Source organism: Acanthisitta chloris, unplaced genomic scaffold (assembly GCF_000695815.1).
Source record: "Acanthisitta chloris isolate BGI_N310 unplaced genomic scaffold, ASM69581v1 scaffold18057, whole genome shotgun sequence".
Lineage (NCBI taxonomy): Eukaryota > Metazoa > Chordata > Aves > Passeriformes > Acanthisittidae > Acanthisitta > Acanthisitta chloris.
The window spans coordinates 22,779-41,672 of NW_008683408.1; the positions used below are offsets into that span (position 1 = coordinate 22,779).

At 42.2% G+C, this 18,894-nt stretch overlaps 1 protein-coding gene across 1 annotated transcript in view; it reads right to left on the bottom strand.

Moving 5' to 3' along the window:
* The window catches only part of FYN (FYN proto-oncogene, Src family tyrosine kinase), a 54,048-nt gene that overhangs the window by 13,908 nt on the left and 21,246 nt on the right, over positions 1-18,894 (bottom strand). The window contains exons 6-10 of the mRNA XM_009078936.1: positions 15,597-15,746; positions 11,614-11,769; positions 7,919-8,098; positions 6,052-6,128; positions 5,796-5,949 (exon numbers count right to left, since the gene is read on the bottom strand). Of these exons, the coding sequence (XP_009077184.1) occupies positions 5,796-5,949; positions 6,052-6,128; positions 7,919-8,098; positions 11,614-11,769; positions 15,597-15,746 (717 nt within the window). The remainder of the gene's footprint in view (positions 1-5,795; positions 5,950-6,051; positions 6,129-7,918; positions 8,099-11,613; positions 11,770-15,596; positions 15,747-18,894) is intronic.

Genomic DNA, 18,894 nt, shown 5'->3' on the forward strand with positions numbered 1-18,894 from the left:
TGCATAAAACCCAACCGCACACCGCATTCATTAGGTCAGGATAGCCTGTCTGCCCCAAAGCGAGGTACTAATCTGCAGGTTTTATCTCAGTCCCTTTTTGTGAAACGTTTCAGCCTGGGGAAAGCCTTTTTTGGGTTTCTGTACTGTCTGCAACCACATGAAACCAAAGCTGCTGATCCAATTTAATGTTAGGGCAGCCAGCCCTGCCTCCTGCCTCTGAGGATTTTTGTGAGGCTCAGCTCTGTTCTTGGGACCTCTGCCCGGCTCTGCCCAGGCATTCACACAGGTTATCTCTCAGGAGCATTTCCTTGGGAAAAATCAATCCGTGGCACTGCTTTATTTCTTCGCTGGCTATAAGCAGTCACGTGAAGAGAAGGAGTAGAGGGGGCTGGGATGATTGAGTGACCTTGACATACAACTCTCAGCGTGGTTTCTTCTGAGGCAAGCAAAAATCCCTCAGAGCTTTTGTTTTTTCGAGATCTAAATCTTGGTGAAGCAGAGACCTCTGAAATTCATGCCCCAGAGCCACTGCCAGCTTGATAATGATCCTGTTTCTGGAAATGCTACGAAGCTGCTACCTCTTGTACCTTAAAACCAAACCCAGTGCAGCACCCCAAGTTCAAAGACCCCAAAGCTTGGGGAGCTCTTGGGCTAGTGACCAGAGAATGCAGTGTGACACTGAATTGCTTCTGGGGCTGGAAAGGGAAAGCCACAAAAGGTAAAAACAAAGTGCTGAAGCAAGCACCTAACAGGAAGCGAGTCAGCCCCGGCAGGCGATGATGAGTGCCATGTGGGAGGGACTGTGCAATTACATTTCTTGTGCCGTGAGAACGAACATGAAGTTACAAGCCTGGACAAACATCAGCATTAGAAGCAGACTTCCCAGGCAGCCCCCTCCTCAGGAAACAGGGGATGAGATGCGGAACTGTAGGTCTAAACAGTGTGAGGAGAGTGTCAGTGATCCTCCTCTGGGACCTCAGTGCCTGGCTCTTGAGAAGCAAGAGTCCTTTCTCCTGTCCTCTCTCGGGCTGGCCCAGGGAACAGCAGGTAAAGAGAACAAAGCCCTCGATGCTACAGTCAGTCACGAACAAGACAGATCTGGTTAGCTGGTGAACAGGTCCCTACAAAAGGACTGGAGAGGGCTGAGGGTGGAATCCCTGCTTATTTCTACGAAATCAAAATAAGAAGCATCTCTTGTTTTTAAGCAGGGCAGGAAGGAGGTATTTCTAAGTGTTAAAGAGGCAAAAAATATCTGAGAGTTTACAAACGAGTACTAGAGCTCCCAAAATAGCTCTGACTTGTCTGGAAGACATCAGAATGCTCCTTAGTGTTTCATGTGTGCTTGGAGTGGCACTACTGTAAGTGCTCCCAGTGTATGCAGTAGAAACGTGGCCTGGAAAATAACTCTGCTTTTTTTTTTTTTATTAAGTCAATTTTAAATTTATATCAGCTGCTACTGCTTAGAATAGTAACAACTCTAACCCAGCAACTCTGTGGAGCACTCAGCACTCTCCGCAAAAATGCCATGTGCTTGGCCAAAACTCCACATAGCTGCAAACCAGATCAGTGCAAGAGTAGCAGAACTGCATGGGAAATCCTGTGTTGGAAATGATGGGAAGTTTCTCTTTGCCCTTTAGGATACCAGGAGTTACAGGACTGACATAAGCATCCTCACCAGTGGCAGGAAACAAGACTCAATGCCTGACACTGTGTGTGTGTGTGTAAGATGTTGCAACAGCCAAAAGAAGCAAGCCCCAACCCTGCAGGCTGCAATACAGTCCACCAGTGTAGCCTTTGAAATGGGCGTCACTTTAACAGGCATGTTTTTCCCCTTTGATTACTCACTTCCTCTAAAAGCAAGAGGAGCCAAATGCTCATTACAAGCCAAGAACTTTTTTCTTTGGTATTATTTAATGGCAGTGTATAGCTGCTAGTCACACACTTGAAATCATTAGTGGCATGACCATCTCTTTCCTTCCTGACAATGGCTGAGAAATGGCAGTGCAGACAACGAACTGCTTTTTATTTACCTCTCATAAATCAGGAGCAGTCAGGCCTCCTTTGTTCAAACCAAGAAGAAAATAAACCAGTCAGTAAAACATTACCACCAGGCTAAGTAATACCCACACAGGTTCAGGAATCCTGCACTCAAGCCCGCCGGGGCTCCAAGCATCCCCATCTGTTTCCTTTCAAAATATTTAATCAGAGACAAAAGTGACAGTGGGGGAAGGGAGTAGGAGATCAAGCGAAGCTGGAGAAAACCACCTCTTCCCCACGCCAACAATGAGCTCTGTACTAACACACTTAAGCCAAGAGAAGGATGACTGCCGAGGAGAGAGTGACCAGAGGCTTTAATCTTCAGATTTTGCAAGGAAAAACATTTCCTTTCTCCCACAGGAGCTGCCAGTCTGGAGCACTCCCCAACCCCCTCCCCTCTGCTGGCCAGGCTCTCCTCCCGTGTCAAAATTCCCACTGAAGCAGTAGTCAGCTAGATAAACAGAGCAGTCCCCAGATGCATCCCCTTGGAGGCTGAAGTAATAGGTCATGGGAAACAAGCAGAGGCAACCATTTCCTTCTGATACTGTGGTCTCCACCAAGCAATATTCAAACTGAAGTTTAACTAAACATACCAAAACTGAATCCCACTTGAAAAAAAAATCCAGTGGTACATTAGACACCATGTTTCTTCCTCAATAAATTAAAGATCCTGTGCTCACCCTGGCTGCCCAACTGACTTGGAAGCCAGGACAAGTGCAATGAAATGTAAATTGAGTGTGCTACTTGGACAAAAAAGCACTCCTTCCTAGAACAAGCTACCACTTAAGAAAGGGTCAAAAAAACATTAGTGGAAGTAGGAAAACCCTTCTACAAGATGTGTGTGATTACAGCTCTTTGGGTTTCTCTTTGTAGTGGGTTTGTGTGGCCAGGTTTTCAGAAATGGGGGGAGCTACAGGGGTGCCTTCTGTGAGAACCTGCTAGAAGCTTCCCCCACGTCCAGCAGAGCCAATACCAGTGGCTCCAGGACAGACCTGCCACTGCAGCAAGGCTGAGCCAGTCAGTGATGATAGTAAAGCCTCTGTGATAACATATTTAAGAGAGGAAAAAAAGTTATTGTGCAGAAGTAATTGCAGCCCGAGAAGAGAGGAATGAGAATATGTGAGGAACAACTCTGCAGACACTAAGGTCAGTGGAGAAGGAGGGGGAGGAGATGCTCCAGGCGCTGGAGCTGAGGATACCCTAAGACCTGTGGAGGGTGACCCATGATGACACAGTTTGTGGAGGACTGATGCTTGTGGGAAGGACTCACATTGGAGAAGTTCATGGAGAGCTGTCTCCCATGGGAGGGACCCCATGCTGGAGCAGGGGAAGGACTCCTCTCCCTGAGAACAGTGGCAGAAACAACATGTGATGAACTGTCCATAACCCTCACTCCCTGCCTCCCTGCTTCGCTGGGTGAGGAGGAGGAGGTAGAGTTGAGAAGGAGGGAGGAGTGGGGGAATGTGTTTTTTAAGATCTACTTTATTTTCTCATTATCCTGCTCTGATCTTGCTAGTAATAAAATTGCTTAATTTCCCCAAGATGAGTCTGTTTAGCCCTTGATGGTATTCAGTGAGTTATCTCCCCTGGTCCTTATCTCAACCCATGAACCTTTTGTTATATTTTCTCTCCCCTGTCCATTTTGCAGTGGGGAGTGAGAGAACAGCTTTGGTGGGTTCCTGGCATGCAGCCAGGGTCAACCCCCTACACTCTTTTAAGGAATTTTGTAGCTCTGAAGGACTTAAGCGGGATCCCGAAGTCAGGGGAAGGAAGTATTGTCCATTGCCCTCAAGTATGGGAAGGATGGGGGAGTTCTCCATACGTGCACCATGAGAGGAAGCCAGGCACACATAATTCAGATCTCCAGATCATCAGCAATACATTTTAAAAGCCAAACAAATTCTCCTTTCCCAGGCACCTTTTCCTCAACACAAATGACTTCTGCCATGAAAGAAGTGCAGGATATACCCATGGTTACACTCCCTTACCCTGACAGTCCTGGCATTATGCTTTTCTCAGTTCAAAGTTTTCCCACCCCAAATTCAGTAATTTTTATTGTCTTTAAAAAAAATCTAAGCTTCTCTTCAATATCAGTTAGACTGGTTTTCATGGCTTTTTTAACATGTGAAGAGGGCAAAACTGTTCTGAGAGGTTTACACTGGGAGGCAAACGGGTCATCAGAGGATTTCCTAGGGATCAGGAGCCTGAAGAGATCTGGCCAGAAGTAGGTCACATACTTGTCTATGAAAACAAATAATTAGTCATGTAAAACTATACATTGGGTGGTTTCCAAAGGGAACAAAAGACATGGCAGCAAACCAGACAGAAATGGACATAATACAGCATACTGTTTCAAAGCCATTTTGCAGACTGGATCTGTCTGCCTTGTTCAAGGAAAACTCTTGTTGTTTTACACAGGCGAAGGACAAGTAGGCAGCTTTCTGTCTACCAGAGCCTCCACACACTCTTATTGCTCTGGAGAGAATGACACAAGGCTATTTTTCCTAGCAAGAAGCAATTCCCACCCTCAGGCTGAAATCAATAGTGGTTAAATCTCTGCATTGGTATCTACCATAAGTTCTTCAAGGACCCCGCCAAAATAATCAGGCCTCACTGTCTGTATGTGAAGCAGGCAGTTTTTAGTGTGGATGCAGCCTGTGGTCCACATCCCTGTGACTAGGTACTGTTGACAGCAGTTCAGAGGGGTGAGAACAGCATGAGAGCTGCTGCTGCTCCCAGGCCAAGTCAAGACACGCTGGAAACTCTCTGGCTCCTTCTGTCAACACTTACAGAAGAAGTTACAGAAAAAGGTTAGCTCTTTCCTAAGAATTAATGGCAAGATCCATGCTGAAACAGGAACTTCTGCTCCAGAGAAGAAACTGATAACAGGAAGGGGTAAATGCAGGTTATGAAGTACTTAGGTGGCTTTTTGGTGACATACGACAGGGTTTAATGGGACCCTCCTTGGCTTTGGCACTGAAATGGATGGAGTGGTATTTACTGACACATATTGAGCAAACACTACCAAAGTACTGCCAGCAGAAAGAGAACAAAAGTGTAGCTCCGCAGCTTGGACCAACATCTGACAACTAAGCATGACTTGTAAAGAATGACTAACTACAAAGAGCCCATGTCATGGCTCAGTCTGAACACACATGCTTTTTAAAAAAAGCTACAAAACTCTTTGATACATTTTTATAGTGTATCAGTGATCGTTGGTGCCCAGTACTCTGTGTGGCACCGGGAAAATGGTATTTCTATTAAAATAACTTTTTAAGTTCCCAAAGAAAACATAGTGCTCAGAGAGACAGCTTCATTGCACAGAGGCACAAGTCTCTGCCCTGTATGAAATAAAGAAAATAAGAATAGCACAGCAATGATGACAGCGGTTCATAAATACTAGACGACACACTACGAAAGAAATAGCTTACAAAGGTTTTTATGGATTACCCCATTCAGACTTTTAAGGTTCATAAGTAAAGTATCCTCTTTGTTAAGGCACCATGAGGATCTTGTCTTTACTGCCACTTCACCCAACTGTGCTCTCACTCATCATCTTTGCTTCATTTTGGCCAGTTTATAAAGGGAAGACAACTAAATAAGACATTCTCTCAGGAGTGGACTTCTGGCTGGGAGTTAATGAGTTCAGGATTTACTGAAAGCAACTCTGAAGCATATGAGAGAGCTTATCAAAGTTGTGTTCGCTCTCCCCCTGTCACAAGAATGACACTCAGTGCTACACCTGCTGCTGTATTTACCTTGTCTGGCTGTATATTCATTGTCTTCAATCAGTCTTGCCAATCCAAAGTCAGCAATCTTGCATATTAGGCCATTCCCCACTAGGATGTTTGCAGACCGCAGATCTCTGTGTATGTAGTTCATGCGCTCGATGTATGCCATTCCTGCAGCCACCTGCGAGGAGCATGGAGCACAACCAGAGCATTTAGAGTGAACTCAGACATACATGGGCTATAAAATATACACACTTCAGTGCTCAGTATTCTGAAGACAAACCTGGGCTGCCATGTCCACCAAATTCGGTAACTTCAAAGCTCTTCCTTCTCCATCTTTTAAGAAATCTAGTAAACTCCCTGCAAATGCAGAGGTGACACAATAGAGAGATGTTAGGGAAACAATGGATACTGATCAGGATGGAGGTGCAGCAGTGTGTGCAATATGAAAGACAGCAATGTTTTGAGTTCAAGGCACAGTTTCTCCTACTATACTTGCTTCACTCATCTTTAAGGTTGGCTTGTAGAAGAATATGCCACTAGTACGAGGAGAATTGCAGGGAAAAGAAACAACATTGTTTTAAATTTTCCTGACCATTACTGAGAAAGCTGATCTTTCTTAACTTTTCCAGTGCTCTTTAAAACTACATACCTGCTGCTCTCTAAAGACCTCAGCTAGCTGCAAAGCATCAGCTCAGTTCCAAGCCACATAAGCTATGGAAAAAGTCAGATCCCAGCTCAACCTGCTCCAAAAGAAAGGTCAGCCTGAAGCCCGTTATGCCCAAGGGGGATAGCATTAACAAAGGCTATTTTTTCCTGAGAAATGAGGAGTGCTCCTTCTCTAGGTAACCCAGAACTAAACACAGCATGAACCATTAATTTTAGAAGACTGCTATGCAAATCTAGAGAAGACAAAGTAGAAATGAAATGAAAACAACTTTAGCCAAAGCAGTAAGGACATAGCTCTCCTGTGCAAGGGAAACAAAGAGGTACTCTGTTGCTTTAAAAAGAAAAATGCCTAGGATGTTCTAGCTTCTGTCCCAATCCTGTATTTGAACTGAGAAGTGTGGCAGTCTCCTTTAAATAAGATCAGTGAGTTGGTTTAATAAATAAGGGGAAAAGACAGATGATTAGGCGTTTCTCTCTTGATAAATCATCAGCTTCAAGCTCAGATGTAAAATGTTTCAGTACAAACTAGTAAAGTAAGCCAAAATAAACTACGTACTTCAGAAGGATTTTGAAAAGCCTTTTTTTTTCTTTTTTAAAGGGAAAAAGCACATGCTTGTCACTGAGACATATGATTAAAGTGTGAGTTAGTCAGGACTTGGATGCCTCCAAGGGGGGAGGTGGGCAAGCACCTGCCAGAAAAATAAAAATCAACTCCAAATAGACTGAAAAAATGCACTTAAAATTTCAGAGTGTATCCTCCAATGTACAATGAAACTTCTCTGTGAGAACTTATGTTTCCTATTTGGTTCATTTGCTTTTCCAAACCAAGCAGAATTTTTGCTCTGCTCTCAGCACCCCTGCTGGAGATCTGACGGAGGGAAAGGTTTTCCTTGCATTTTACTACATTGTTACCAATTAAATAGCTTAAAGAAAAAGAGAAGGGAGAAGGGCAAAGGGAAGGTAAAAGAATCATATGTGCATATCACATATTAAAATGATAAATGGGATGGACTGAAAATGAAGCTGTGATCTGAGAGTGAGGTGCATGTGACAGAACTCAGGATTGCTAAATGGAGAAACAGAAATCCTAGGCTGACAAGTAAACACTGAGAGAAGATGCCATGAGAACTCTCTGGTGCCAGGAAAAGCTAGGATCTTGTGGAGCAGCAGGTAGTATCATCAAACTCAGAAAATGCCAATCTGCACTTGTCAGGGAAGTTTAGGTGCCGAAGCAGTCGGAACCACTTGGGCTGCACCAACTTCTCTCTCCCTCACCTAGTACAAATTTTCTTTGTACATCATGTTTTGGGCACAATTCAGAGTGGATTTCATAATTCTTCTGAAGCCAGAGGTGAGTTTAAGTTTCCTGTTCCCTCTCTCCTTCCTCACAAGCTGTTCATGCACCACACTGCTCTTCCCTCTGTATCCTCAAGGAACATCAATAAAGAAAAAAATATCAAGCACAACAGCTCTGGCTTCACCTTTACTCATGTACTCCGTGACAATATAGATAGGCTCTTCAGATACCACAGCATAAAGTTGGACCAGTTTGTCATGTTTTAGCTTCTTCATGATTTGGGCTTCCTCTAAGAAGGATTCTGGAGACATAGTGCCAGGCTTCAGGGTCTTGATAGCCACTTTAGTATTTCCATTCCACGTACCTACAAGCACAGACACTTAGTTAGATTAAACATCTCCTGCTCCTTTTTCTACCTGATGCCTAATGTACCCAAGGAAAATACTAGCAAGGACATTTAAAATGAGGCTTTTTTTTTTAAAGTTTGGTTTCCCATGTGGCCTTATCATTATATTCCTCCCACACTTCCCCCATATTTTAGTCTTTTTCTGTTATACTGAAAGATAATACTCCCATTGGCATTGGGGCACAATTGCTGTTGTCCTACTCAGACAATGTTTCCACTGATCTCCACAGAAACTTTCTGAGTAAGAAACATGGGACTGCTGAAACTCATCTTCATGTATTCCCTTGCTAACAAGTAATTGCTACAGACAACACAGCTCCAATCACAGACTTTGGTAACAACACTGGTTAAACCCAGAACTTTTTATTTGCAAGACATTTTGGGTTTGTTCTGAGTCAGAGGGGAAAAAATATTGTCAGAAAAATTCCCAAGAAACAAATTCTGAATTGATTTCATCTTAGAAACACAGGCATGTTTCCAAACTGAAATGTGTCTTTTTCCTTCCCCTCCTCATCCCCAGCAGCTACTGATGGAAAATGAGGTGGTTCCTGTCCACTTCACTTTGTTCTTGTGGTCAGCACTGAAATGGGCAAGTTGCATCATTTTTCAGCCATCATCTACCAAGCCTTCTGTAACACCCAAAGCCTGCAGAAGGACGTGGAGAGAGCTGGGAAAGGCTGACTCAGGGCATCCCACAAGAGATGGGGCTTCACTCTGGCATTTGCAAGGGGCAGAAGGAGGACTGGAAAAAAACCCAGAAAACCCACCTATGTTAACAGTGGATTATTTTGTTGTTTTCTTTTTGCTGGGGAAGGGAAAGGAAGGAAGGTTAAAATGGGCAGAAAGACCACTTTCCTAGTGCTTTCTGGTTGCCCCTTACCCAGACTTGGCAGAACCCTGCTCCAGAGACAGGGATGAAATGGCTTGGAATGGGACCTGTGATCTGTTAGTAGGGAGCTGCTGTATGACAAGGCAGAACAACACTCAATGACTCTCAGGAATGAATCACATTGGCTAAAAATTACTCCTCTGCACTTAAGCATGAGGATAGCAGAAAGTCTACAAAATACACAAAGGCTCAGACTCAGATCTGGCCTGGAAGTTAAGATGCCATCAAAAAGGGTAACGTGTAAAACAACCCTGGTTTCTCTGCTAAAAGGACATTAACTCTTAGCAGGGTTCAGCTGTTGCATGGGAACTGGTTAAGTCAAAATAACTTCATCATAAGCTTTTGCAGCCTGCCAGGGCATAAAATGAGCTAGGTCTTTTTTTTTTTTTTTTTGGTGCAAGTGCTCAGGTCCCAGGTCCACCATGAGGACCGGGGAGGAGCAGTGGAGGAGCTGCTGCCTGTGTCTCCCCTCACCTAAAGGGCAGTCCCAAATGTCTGGGGGAGCTTGAGGTATGTATTAGTCCAAAGTGTGCAGTACAAGTTTGGTTTTCATTATGCCTTGATCTTTTTCTGCTAGTTCAGTGACAGGTGCCACCTGTACTGGCAATGGTGTAATGTCTTGAGTTACTACCTCTGCTACCCCAGTGTGCTTAAGGAGGACTCTTGAGGTCTTAATTTCATTCAGTCCTTCAAATCAGAGCTGAAGCAGAACTTTGCTTTAGTGGCACTGTGTAAGCAGGGAAGGATGTGGTTTCACCTCCTAATTTCAAGCAGGGGAGCCCAAAATCTTTTCTGATGAAGGACAGGGAGTGTGTTTTGTCTGGGGTGACTGAGGCTCTGGACCACAGTGTGCCATCAGTCACAACCACTTTGCAGAGATACTGCGAGTTATATGAAGAAGGAATGAAACCCTAGTTTCATCAACACCAGACTGGCATTAATAAACTAGGATTTTACCTGGTGTGTTAACAGGATTAACTGTGTACTATCTGTTTGCATTGCCTTAATAAAAACCCCAGACTCATTCTGTTACCATCAAGTGTTTTCAGCAGGTCTATTTTTACATACTTTTATGAACTTCTCCAGTTAAAAAAAAGACAAACAAAAATGTTAACTTGTCCTCTCAGCCCAGATTCCACTTTAGATAGCTAAATTTTCTTGTTGTGGTTTGATATGCTTCTCTAATAGAAAATTAGCATAGACTTCCCTCTGAATTCCTCCCATATGTAGTTAGTTACTACTTAATGCAGTTTTTATTAACTTTTACTGCATTAATCTACTGCAATTGGGTAATGCTTCAGGGCTGTTAACATTTTTACTATACATTAAGAAACATAATTTCATAATTGTAATAGTAATTTTTGCATTTCTGACAGATATTTGGTACTGGTACTTGGCACTTTATTTCTCATAGCTGCTTTTTAAATTTTTTTATTTTAAATTTTCTCCTTTAACTTAATGTATCAGTTTAAGATCTATGGCACGTGAAACTGACCACTAAGTATTAACATCAGCTGGAAACTTGCACATCCATTCAAGATGGAGAACAAGAAGGTGAGACTGCTGTTATCTGCAGATGCCAATGGAAAACATAGGCAGCTTTCTTTGCAACTGTAATTCTGTGGGATTCTATATATTTCTATGTTTCTAGTCTATAAATTCCATAAATTTCACAGACTTGCTGCCATGCTCCTTGCTGTAGTCTTGCAATGGAAAACAGCTGCAAGAACCCAGGAGAACCCATTGGTTATTTTGGCTGTACATACTTTTGTATCTCTGCAACAAAAAGAGTGGCCAAACTGCTCCACCAAATTTTTCAGAAGAAACAACAGAGAGTGATTCTTTATTTGAATTGGTCACTTTAAAGAGTCTATACAGAATACAATTTGGCACAAAAACTGAGCCACCTCTCATGAAATGGCCACTGTATTGTGTTTCAATGCTATGGCTATACTAAGATTTATGCATATTGTAAACTGCTATTGTTTTACACCCATGCAAAGAATGAGTTCCATAGAGTGGGGGTTCAGCTGGGCCTGGCAAGTTTTGCCTCTATTGTCCCTGGTCTCTATATCAAGTTACCGAGTTCTGCTGCAGACACAAATTTCAAAACAGACTTAAAGAAGTGGATGCATAGGAAAACTAGCTTGACAATATCAGCTTGCTGATACTTGCCATTATTTTTAAACTGGGAGAGTGGATGAAAGCATTTTCAGGGTCTGAACCCATCAGTGCTAAATATACAAGGAAAGAAAAATGTCTACTTACCAGATTAATTTCTGGTTAGCCATTCTGCCTTACAGGTTTAGCATCATTCCTATTTCAATACCTAGCAATTGTGTAGTTCCCCAAATCAACCCAATGCAATTCATGAAGTCTATTTCCCTAACCTCTCATACTAGTGTGTGCAGGTGAAAGGAAGCTTCCCCTTGGAAGGTATTTAGGTTTGGCTGTTTCAGGCAATGTGAACTAACATTTCATACTATTCTGATCTTTTCACTTTAAGATCTCTACTTGAAATGTTTATTTCAGCTAAGAGGGCCTTAAAAGATCCATCCAAAGCAAAATATATTCTCTGCCTTACCACGCCACACTTCAGCGAAACACCCCTGACCAAGCTTCTGTTCCAGAAATAATGAATCACGTGCAACTTCCCATGCATCTTTAGCCAATCCAACAGTTTGTGGGGTATTATTCGTAGCAATCACAGTTAAGTTAAAACACAAACCATCAGCTTTCTCTATAGGAGAGGAAATTAATAAAAAAAACACACTTATAATCCAAAATTATGCATGCATTGAGAAAGATGGAAGGTGACTTGTCTCACAGTGCTGCATTAAAGTTCATTTGCAAACACTGATTTTTTGGATACTGAAGGTAAGGACTTTTTTGTTGGCTTGCAGGAAAAGGCTTCTTGGTACAACTAATGGATTACCATGTGAGCCTTGATTTATTATTAAGACAGTGGTAATTTGTCAAAATCAAAACCTTCCAAGGAAACATGGAATTTCAGTTTTCTTTTGCCATCAATTACAAAGTTGAAGATTAAAGAATTTCAAAGTCAAAGAGATGATTCTAAAGACATTTTTTTGAACAGTTTGAGCTTGACTATTTTTTTTCTTGTGGGTCACAGCGTCCTACATTTTCACCTTCCATCTTGTAATCCCCACACAGACAGCTATTTTAGAGTAATTATTTCGCTCCATACCCATCCATACTTCCCCAAACTGCCCATTTCCCAGTCTCTTGATCAACTGTAGGGATTCTCGTGGAATTTCCCAGACATCTTTGGTTTTGACAGACAGATCAGTAAGCCTTGGCATTCCTTTATGACAGGGGACTACTAAGCGGCAGCAAAGACCTGCAGCTCTCTCTGATGGAGCCAGAAGTGAAGCCAACAGCAAAGGAGAGGAAAGAAAAAAAAGTGTGACATGAGACAAAAACAGTAAGCATAAAAACAATGCTACTCACAACAGCTGTTAGTTGCATACCACAAAGCATCCTGGAAGATTAGAAATTGAACACTGAAACATATTCATTTGAGACAGAGCAGGAAATATTTTAGTCTCTGCTTCCAAAGCCTGAAATGGAAGGTGGCCACCAATGGTTTCTCTTGTGGATTCAGGATTTCCCTCCTCCGACAATGCTGCATTAAGGTAACCTCACGAGTAACTGGTTACTATAGCACAGTATAACTTTTTATAAAAAAATCTGTAAATTACAAGCTGTTTCTGTACTGAGTAAAAGAAACACTGAGAGGATTAATTTTTGTTTTCTGAAAATGACAGCAATGAAAATTTGATGGAGTATTTCATATCCTGGGAAAAGGTATTTTCTATATTCTGCTCTGTGAAAAGGTGTTTTTGTAGGTGTCATGTAAAAGACTTTTTCTGACATTCTTTCTAGAGCAAACCTTCATTAGCACATGCAGCCAGTCCTACATTTTTTGGCTCAGGTTCATTATACTTATCTCTTGTGAAGCTTCACAGAAGACTGAACTGTGACAAGAGTCACACAACATATTTTAGTAGGAGTAAAACCAATTATATATATGTATATAAACGTATAAATACACACACACATTGATGAGTAGTATACTCTGCTGTGCAAAGCAGACTACAATATAAAGCTTGCACAGCAACTTGTATCTTAAAACAGGTGCAGAGAGCAGAACAAGGTGGGGAACTGCAATTGTACTTCAGACTCAAACTGTATTCTTCTGTGCAAGATTTCTTTCTAGGCAGGTGAACAGTTTGTTCCAGCATCACAAGCTGGGCAAGTACTGAAGCTCCTTGCAACACCAATCTCTAGCTCATCAGCACAAATGTTGTGGGATGGTGGGGAAATCCTTACAGACACCCTGACAAGGATCTCATTGTGTCTCCTGTAGCAAGACAACAGAGAGCACCAAACAGGGAAGATTAGCCAACCAGTTGGCATGTATTATTCCAAGATAATTCCAATGCGAACCTCAGGGTATGGACGACGCAAAATATGGATGGTATCTGGAGAGCTTCCTTATGAGTTTGGACAGCTGCAGAAAGAAGCTGGAGGTGTTTAAGAGCTCCTTCTTTTCTTTAATTGAGAAAAATAGGTTGGCATGCTGGTTAAGTTAAGCCCAGACTGCCTGCACAAGAGTTTATGCTGTTAAAGATTGCATGAATGGTGCTTCAACTTCAGACGTGATGTTACTGGACTTTAGGCTGACACCAGGACACCCTGGGGATCTCAGAATTTTTCATTTGTAAATCTCATCTGTGAAAGTCCAGACAGCAGTTAACTGTATTATCCAGGTGAGAAGGGTCTGGGATAAGAGGTAAGTTTGGGTAATAAGGGTATTTGGCAGTACAAAGGGAGCACAGTGCAGGGATGCCTGTGCTGTGTCTGCACAAAGATCCACTGTATACTTCCAGCTCCTGACCCAGGACTGCTTACATGAGACCAAACTGCAGACTGTCTACCTGAGTAGCTTGGTTTCCAACTACCTGGACAGGAGGGGTCCTCCAGCCTGGACAGCTGTGGGATGAAGGCTGAGGGTGGGCTGCACAGCATACGTGGCCTGCCATGAAGGCACTGACATAGACTCAACAGTGGCTCTTCAGGAACCATTGATCTTGACAGAGTCATTGGGGCATCTTTGAGCTGTCCCTAGAAGCAAATCTAGGCACTCACAAGGCATTGTGGCTAATCTACCTCCCACAATTCAGAGTGCAGAGGCAGACTCTATGTTTTGAGTCAGTAGGGGTTTGTATGGAATAAGGGCTCCTGTGTTTGCCCAGGTCTGGGAGACTGCAGGTGAAACCTCTGGAGTGTGGTCTGTACCATGTCCTCCAGAGCTACCCCACCTGGATCCTACTGATTATGCCTCTGTGTTGCACAGAAATGGCTGTTTCCAGATCCGTTTGATTCTTCTTCTGTGCATGGAAAAATACACCACCCAAATAAGTTGACCACAGAAAACTAAAACTTGACATATACCAACTGGTATAGTGGGGTTAAAAATTATCTTCCTTAGATGTGAGTTTTTATACCTTATTTAGCTTAAAGTAGAGTCACCAGAAACAACTAGAAGTTCTCCCTGGCAGCATACACCCATGAGAAACTGGGTGGAGAAGACAGCCAGATGTCTAGTATGAATAGCATAAGAATACAGCAGACAGAATACAAAGAATACAGAAAAAATGCCCCACAGAGAAGTTGATTTCCCAAGTAAAAATGACAAGAAGTTTTTGAGCAGCAAGCATTTGGGGTCATCTGTTAACAGTATGAAAAGCTAAAGTAAAGGAAATAAACCCCCAAAGGCATAATAATTCAAACTGTGAATTTCTGCTTAAAGATGACCCTGTTGAGAAGCATGTTAGGCTTCTGTGTAAGAACCAGTTGTCCTGTGCAGGGGTTTGGGGGGCTTAAAAGTTGTATTTATTGTATACCAATCACCAGTGACAGCAGGATGCATTTTTGGGTGGAATAGTGCCTGCCATCTTTTAATCACAGGAGTCAAAATACGCAAAGAGCTTGGTGGGTGAACACAAAACAGTGTGCATCAAGAAACACCCACATTGTCTTATTTATTTTTAAAGTAGGACTGATTATAATTTAAATGTTAATACTTAGCACATTGAACACGAATCCAGGGAGAAAATCGGAGAAAGGCAATATATGCAAGCTCTTTGGTGACTGAATTCCACAATGCAATTTCATATTTGCTTTATTAGCAACAGTATGTTGCAAAATGGTCCATATTAGCACTTGTGTATTCACAGGGAATTCATGCTTTGAGGTGGGCAAGTCGAATTCAGTAATTCTGTTTGCTTAGAGGAGGGAAACCAGGCAAAACCTTTACCTCACTAAAGTGTTAGATTTTAAAAGCTCTGCTGCTGTACACTGTAAATGGCACTCAAAGCCATTTATAACTGTAATGGGAAAGGGATAATGGAAGATGCATTACAACAAGGAAGAGTCATAGCTCAAATGACTCTTTAGGGCATCTTACACATACATCAGCTCAGCAGCAAACACTTTTGTTTTAAAATACTTCAGAGTGCAATGAATTATCTGAAAAATTACCTGAATAATGCTGAACCAGCTGCTGAAGAGTTTCAAATTGTGCCCGAGTTGTGATATAATATCCACCATTGTCAAGTTTACGAATCTTATAATGTTTGACATGATCTCCTTTCATATCATCCCAGTCTCGAATAGAGAGGGAATAGGCACCTGTTCCAAGCAAAGGAGAAACAAAAAATTTTAATTACCTTTTGGTCACAAAGATTTTGGTTTCCTGGTCAGTTGCTATAAAGTGAAAGAGAAATTGCTTCCAAAAAATGCTTACTGTGCCCTGAAAAAGAACAAATTAATCTAACACAATGAGATAAATGCCACAGAAATATTAGGATGTTCACATCATGTCCCTTTCAGAATGTTCTAGAAAGAAATTTGCACTTCTGTGTAAATGAAAACTCACGTTTTAACATTTACTGCCTCAGGTTGTTAAATTGACTTTTTCTATTCTAAGTGTCAGGTTACACTGCAAATGCTATACTTTATGTAAATGCCAGTGGGTGGTAAATATCAAGATTTTCATAGGAAGCACTGGAGATAATGACTTTTTATGTGCGTAGTGTTGTTACCCAGATGAATCCCAAACTTCTTTATAAACATTAAGCAACCAAATAAGCACACTTTGTATGCTACAGTCTTTGGAAGGTGTTACTGCACCAAGACTGTGCACCAGGAGATCTGCAAGAACTTCATGTTTCACTTCCCAAATCATGCTGGGGCTTTAGAGCTTACTAGTGGGATTCAGATGCCCAAGCACAGGGATTAAGTGCCATGTGACATGCCTCAGGACATGCTGCATGGCAGTTTTCCCACAGGCTGTCACATTTTTCCATCCATGTGGATGCTCTGCAGGTATTTCAAATGTCTCTGGATGCTCACAGCCAGGTAAAGGAACCTAGACTTAGTTTTAGGTCTAGTGGTGGCTTTCTTCAGTTGGGCTATGAGCTTTATTTAGAAGATCACACATAAGCTTCTGGTGACATTAGGGCAAATAAATCCCAGCCTAGTTTCCAAGAGTGTTGTGGCACTGATGGTGTAATGCAGGTTTGAGCACTCAGGTTCTGCAGTCATGGACAGCTGAACAGAACCCCAACTTCCCACTGACTGTAAAGGGAGCTCAGACACCTCCATGGGCACCTGCACATTCAGGTGTCTTACTTGGAAGACAATCCTATTCCACATACAGTGACACTCATGTTGGCTCTCTACAACGTCAAAAGCAAAGCCAGTTTTTACAGCACAGTGCAGTTTCTGGACCAAAACATGGTCATTTCAAAGGCAGTGGAGAAGACAAAGTCTTCACTCATGGCTCAGACAAATATTGTGTTTACTCAAGAGAATTCAGGCATTAAAAGAAAAAGAGAGAACTGGCAGCTACAGGGATCTCAGGAAGGTCCTCTTTCTGGAGCCTCTGCTGCTTTCACTGGTAACCATGTCAGCTAAGGGCAAAAAAGGAAAACCACTGGCAGACAACTCTGGAGAATGTGAAAGGTGGCCCTGGTATAAGAAGCCTTTCCTGGATGTCTCCTCAGGAAGAAGCTTCCCTAAGCACATTAACCTGCAACAGGTTGCACTGGTGAGTGGTTCACTACCAAGGGAGCTGCAGTGAGCAAAATATCCCCATCCTGACTCCAAGGGCTTCTCAAATTCCCTGTTGTTTGTCCCCTATATAGGAAGCAAAGCGGCAACACTTAAACAGATGATCCTGGTTTATGTAAACCAGAGGCACCCTTAAAGGGTTGGAACTAGACAATCTTTAAGGTCCCTTCCAACCTAAACCTTTCTGTCTTTCTATGATTTCTAAGTGTAGAAAAATATTGTTTGTTTAGGATAGTTTTCTGAGTATATCTCTCTCAACAAGGAGTTCAAACCTTTTAGGGAATTTGCAAGCACATCTTGTGCACGCTTTGTACCACCACCCTGGTTGTACACTGCCAGCCTCCTGTCAGAATTTTCCAGGCAGTGCTCTCCACCTCCACATTTGTGAGTTTTGATCCACTGGCAGCAGCTGTATTTTCTTTAGTCACGCTCCCTGCCTATCTGGTCACTATGTTAGATTCTTTAGGAAAATGTAAACAATCTGTGGCTCCAGGTCTGCAATCAGAGCTGTGTGGGTGGCCCTCTGTGGACCCCCGTTGACCTCAGATCAAGTTGCAGGACTGGAGCTTTAGTTCAAGTCTGGACAAAAACAAGAACCAAGATGGATTTCATTATTCATTTATTTAGGCTGTTGGTTGTTTATACTATTCATTATTATCGGATGATAAATTCAAATATAAGAGATATACATAACAAAAAATTTGGGATAGAAACACAACAGTACAATATATCATACTAATGATTTTTTTTTGTAGAAAAACAAAGCTAAAACCAGACAGCCTTGAAGGGTGGAGATTGAAACCAGGTGAAGGATTATGCAGACAAGAGCTGATGAAGTACCTGGGTAGTCAGGCATTGAAAAAATGAAAAGCCAGCTCCATATGATTTATTTTGGAAGTAAGAAGAGAAGGCAACCATGATCAAGGGAGGTTAAATTCATGCTGAAATCATCCACAATGATACTTTTAACATGATCCTCATTAGTTTTATTATTGTTATTATTTAACACAGAAGGGACAATTCTAGGTCATAAACCAATTTCTGCTTCAAGTCCAAGATGACTAGCTGGAGTAAGGCATTTTGAGAAAACTTATGGGAGAACACACCATTCAAGCCCACCCAGCCAATTTTTCTCTCTCTAATGATTAACAAGCTCAATGTTTTCTTCTAACAACATAGTGAAATGTCACGAGGATGAGAAGGGAAATGGGCATTTTTGACAAAACCCATGCATGTTTGGTTCTTTCCAATAGCTTTGATGCAAACTTAGCCTGAAGATGTAGAAAGCCTTAAGTTCAAATGGAGAGAATTTAAGCTTGCTGCTGTAATCCATGATGGATTACTCCATTTCCCCAATGCTTTTGTGTCTCACAAGAACATAGAAAAACGCCCTGACTTAGCTAAGTAAACAACCCTGCAAAACATATCCCCTATCACTGTATAAAAATGGGGAAACCAGACTAAACTGATAATGTGGTTTAGAGAAATAGTGTTGTGTTTGTTTTTAGGATCCATGGCTGTGTATATGACGGAGGTTTTAAACTTGGCTCAGAGTGGAATGAAGTCTTGTTCCTTGCAGGCATCGCAGCAACTGTTGGTGAAAAAAAACAGGTGGAGGCTATTTGCAGAAAAAGAGCAAGTTAGAGCCTGTCTTGCTCCTGGTGAGAATGCCTCACTGCTACGTGAAGCATGATGAAGCTGTGGG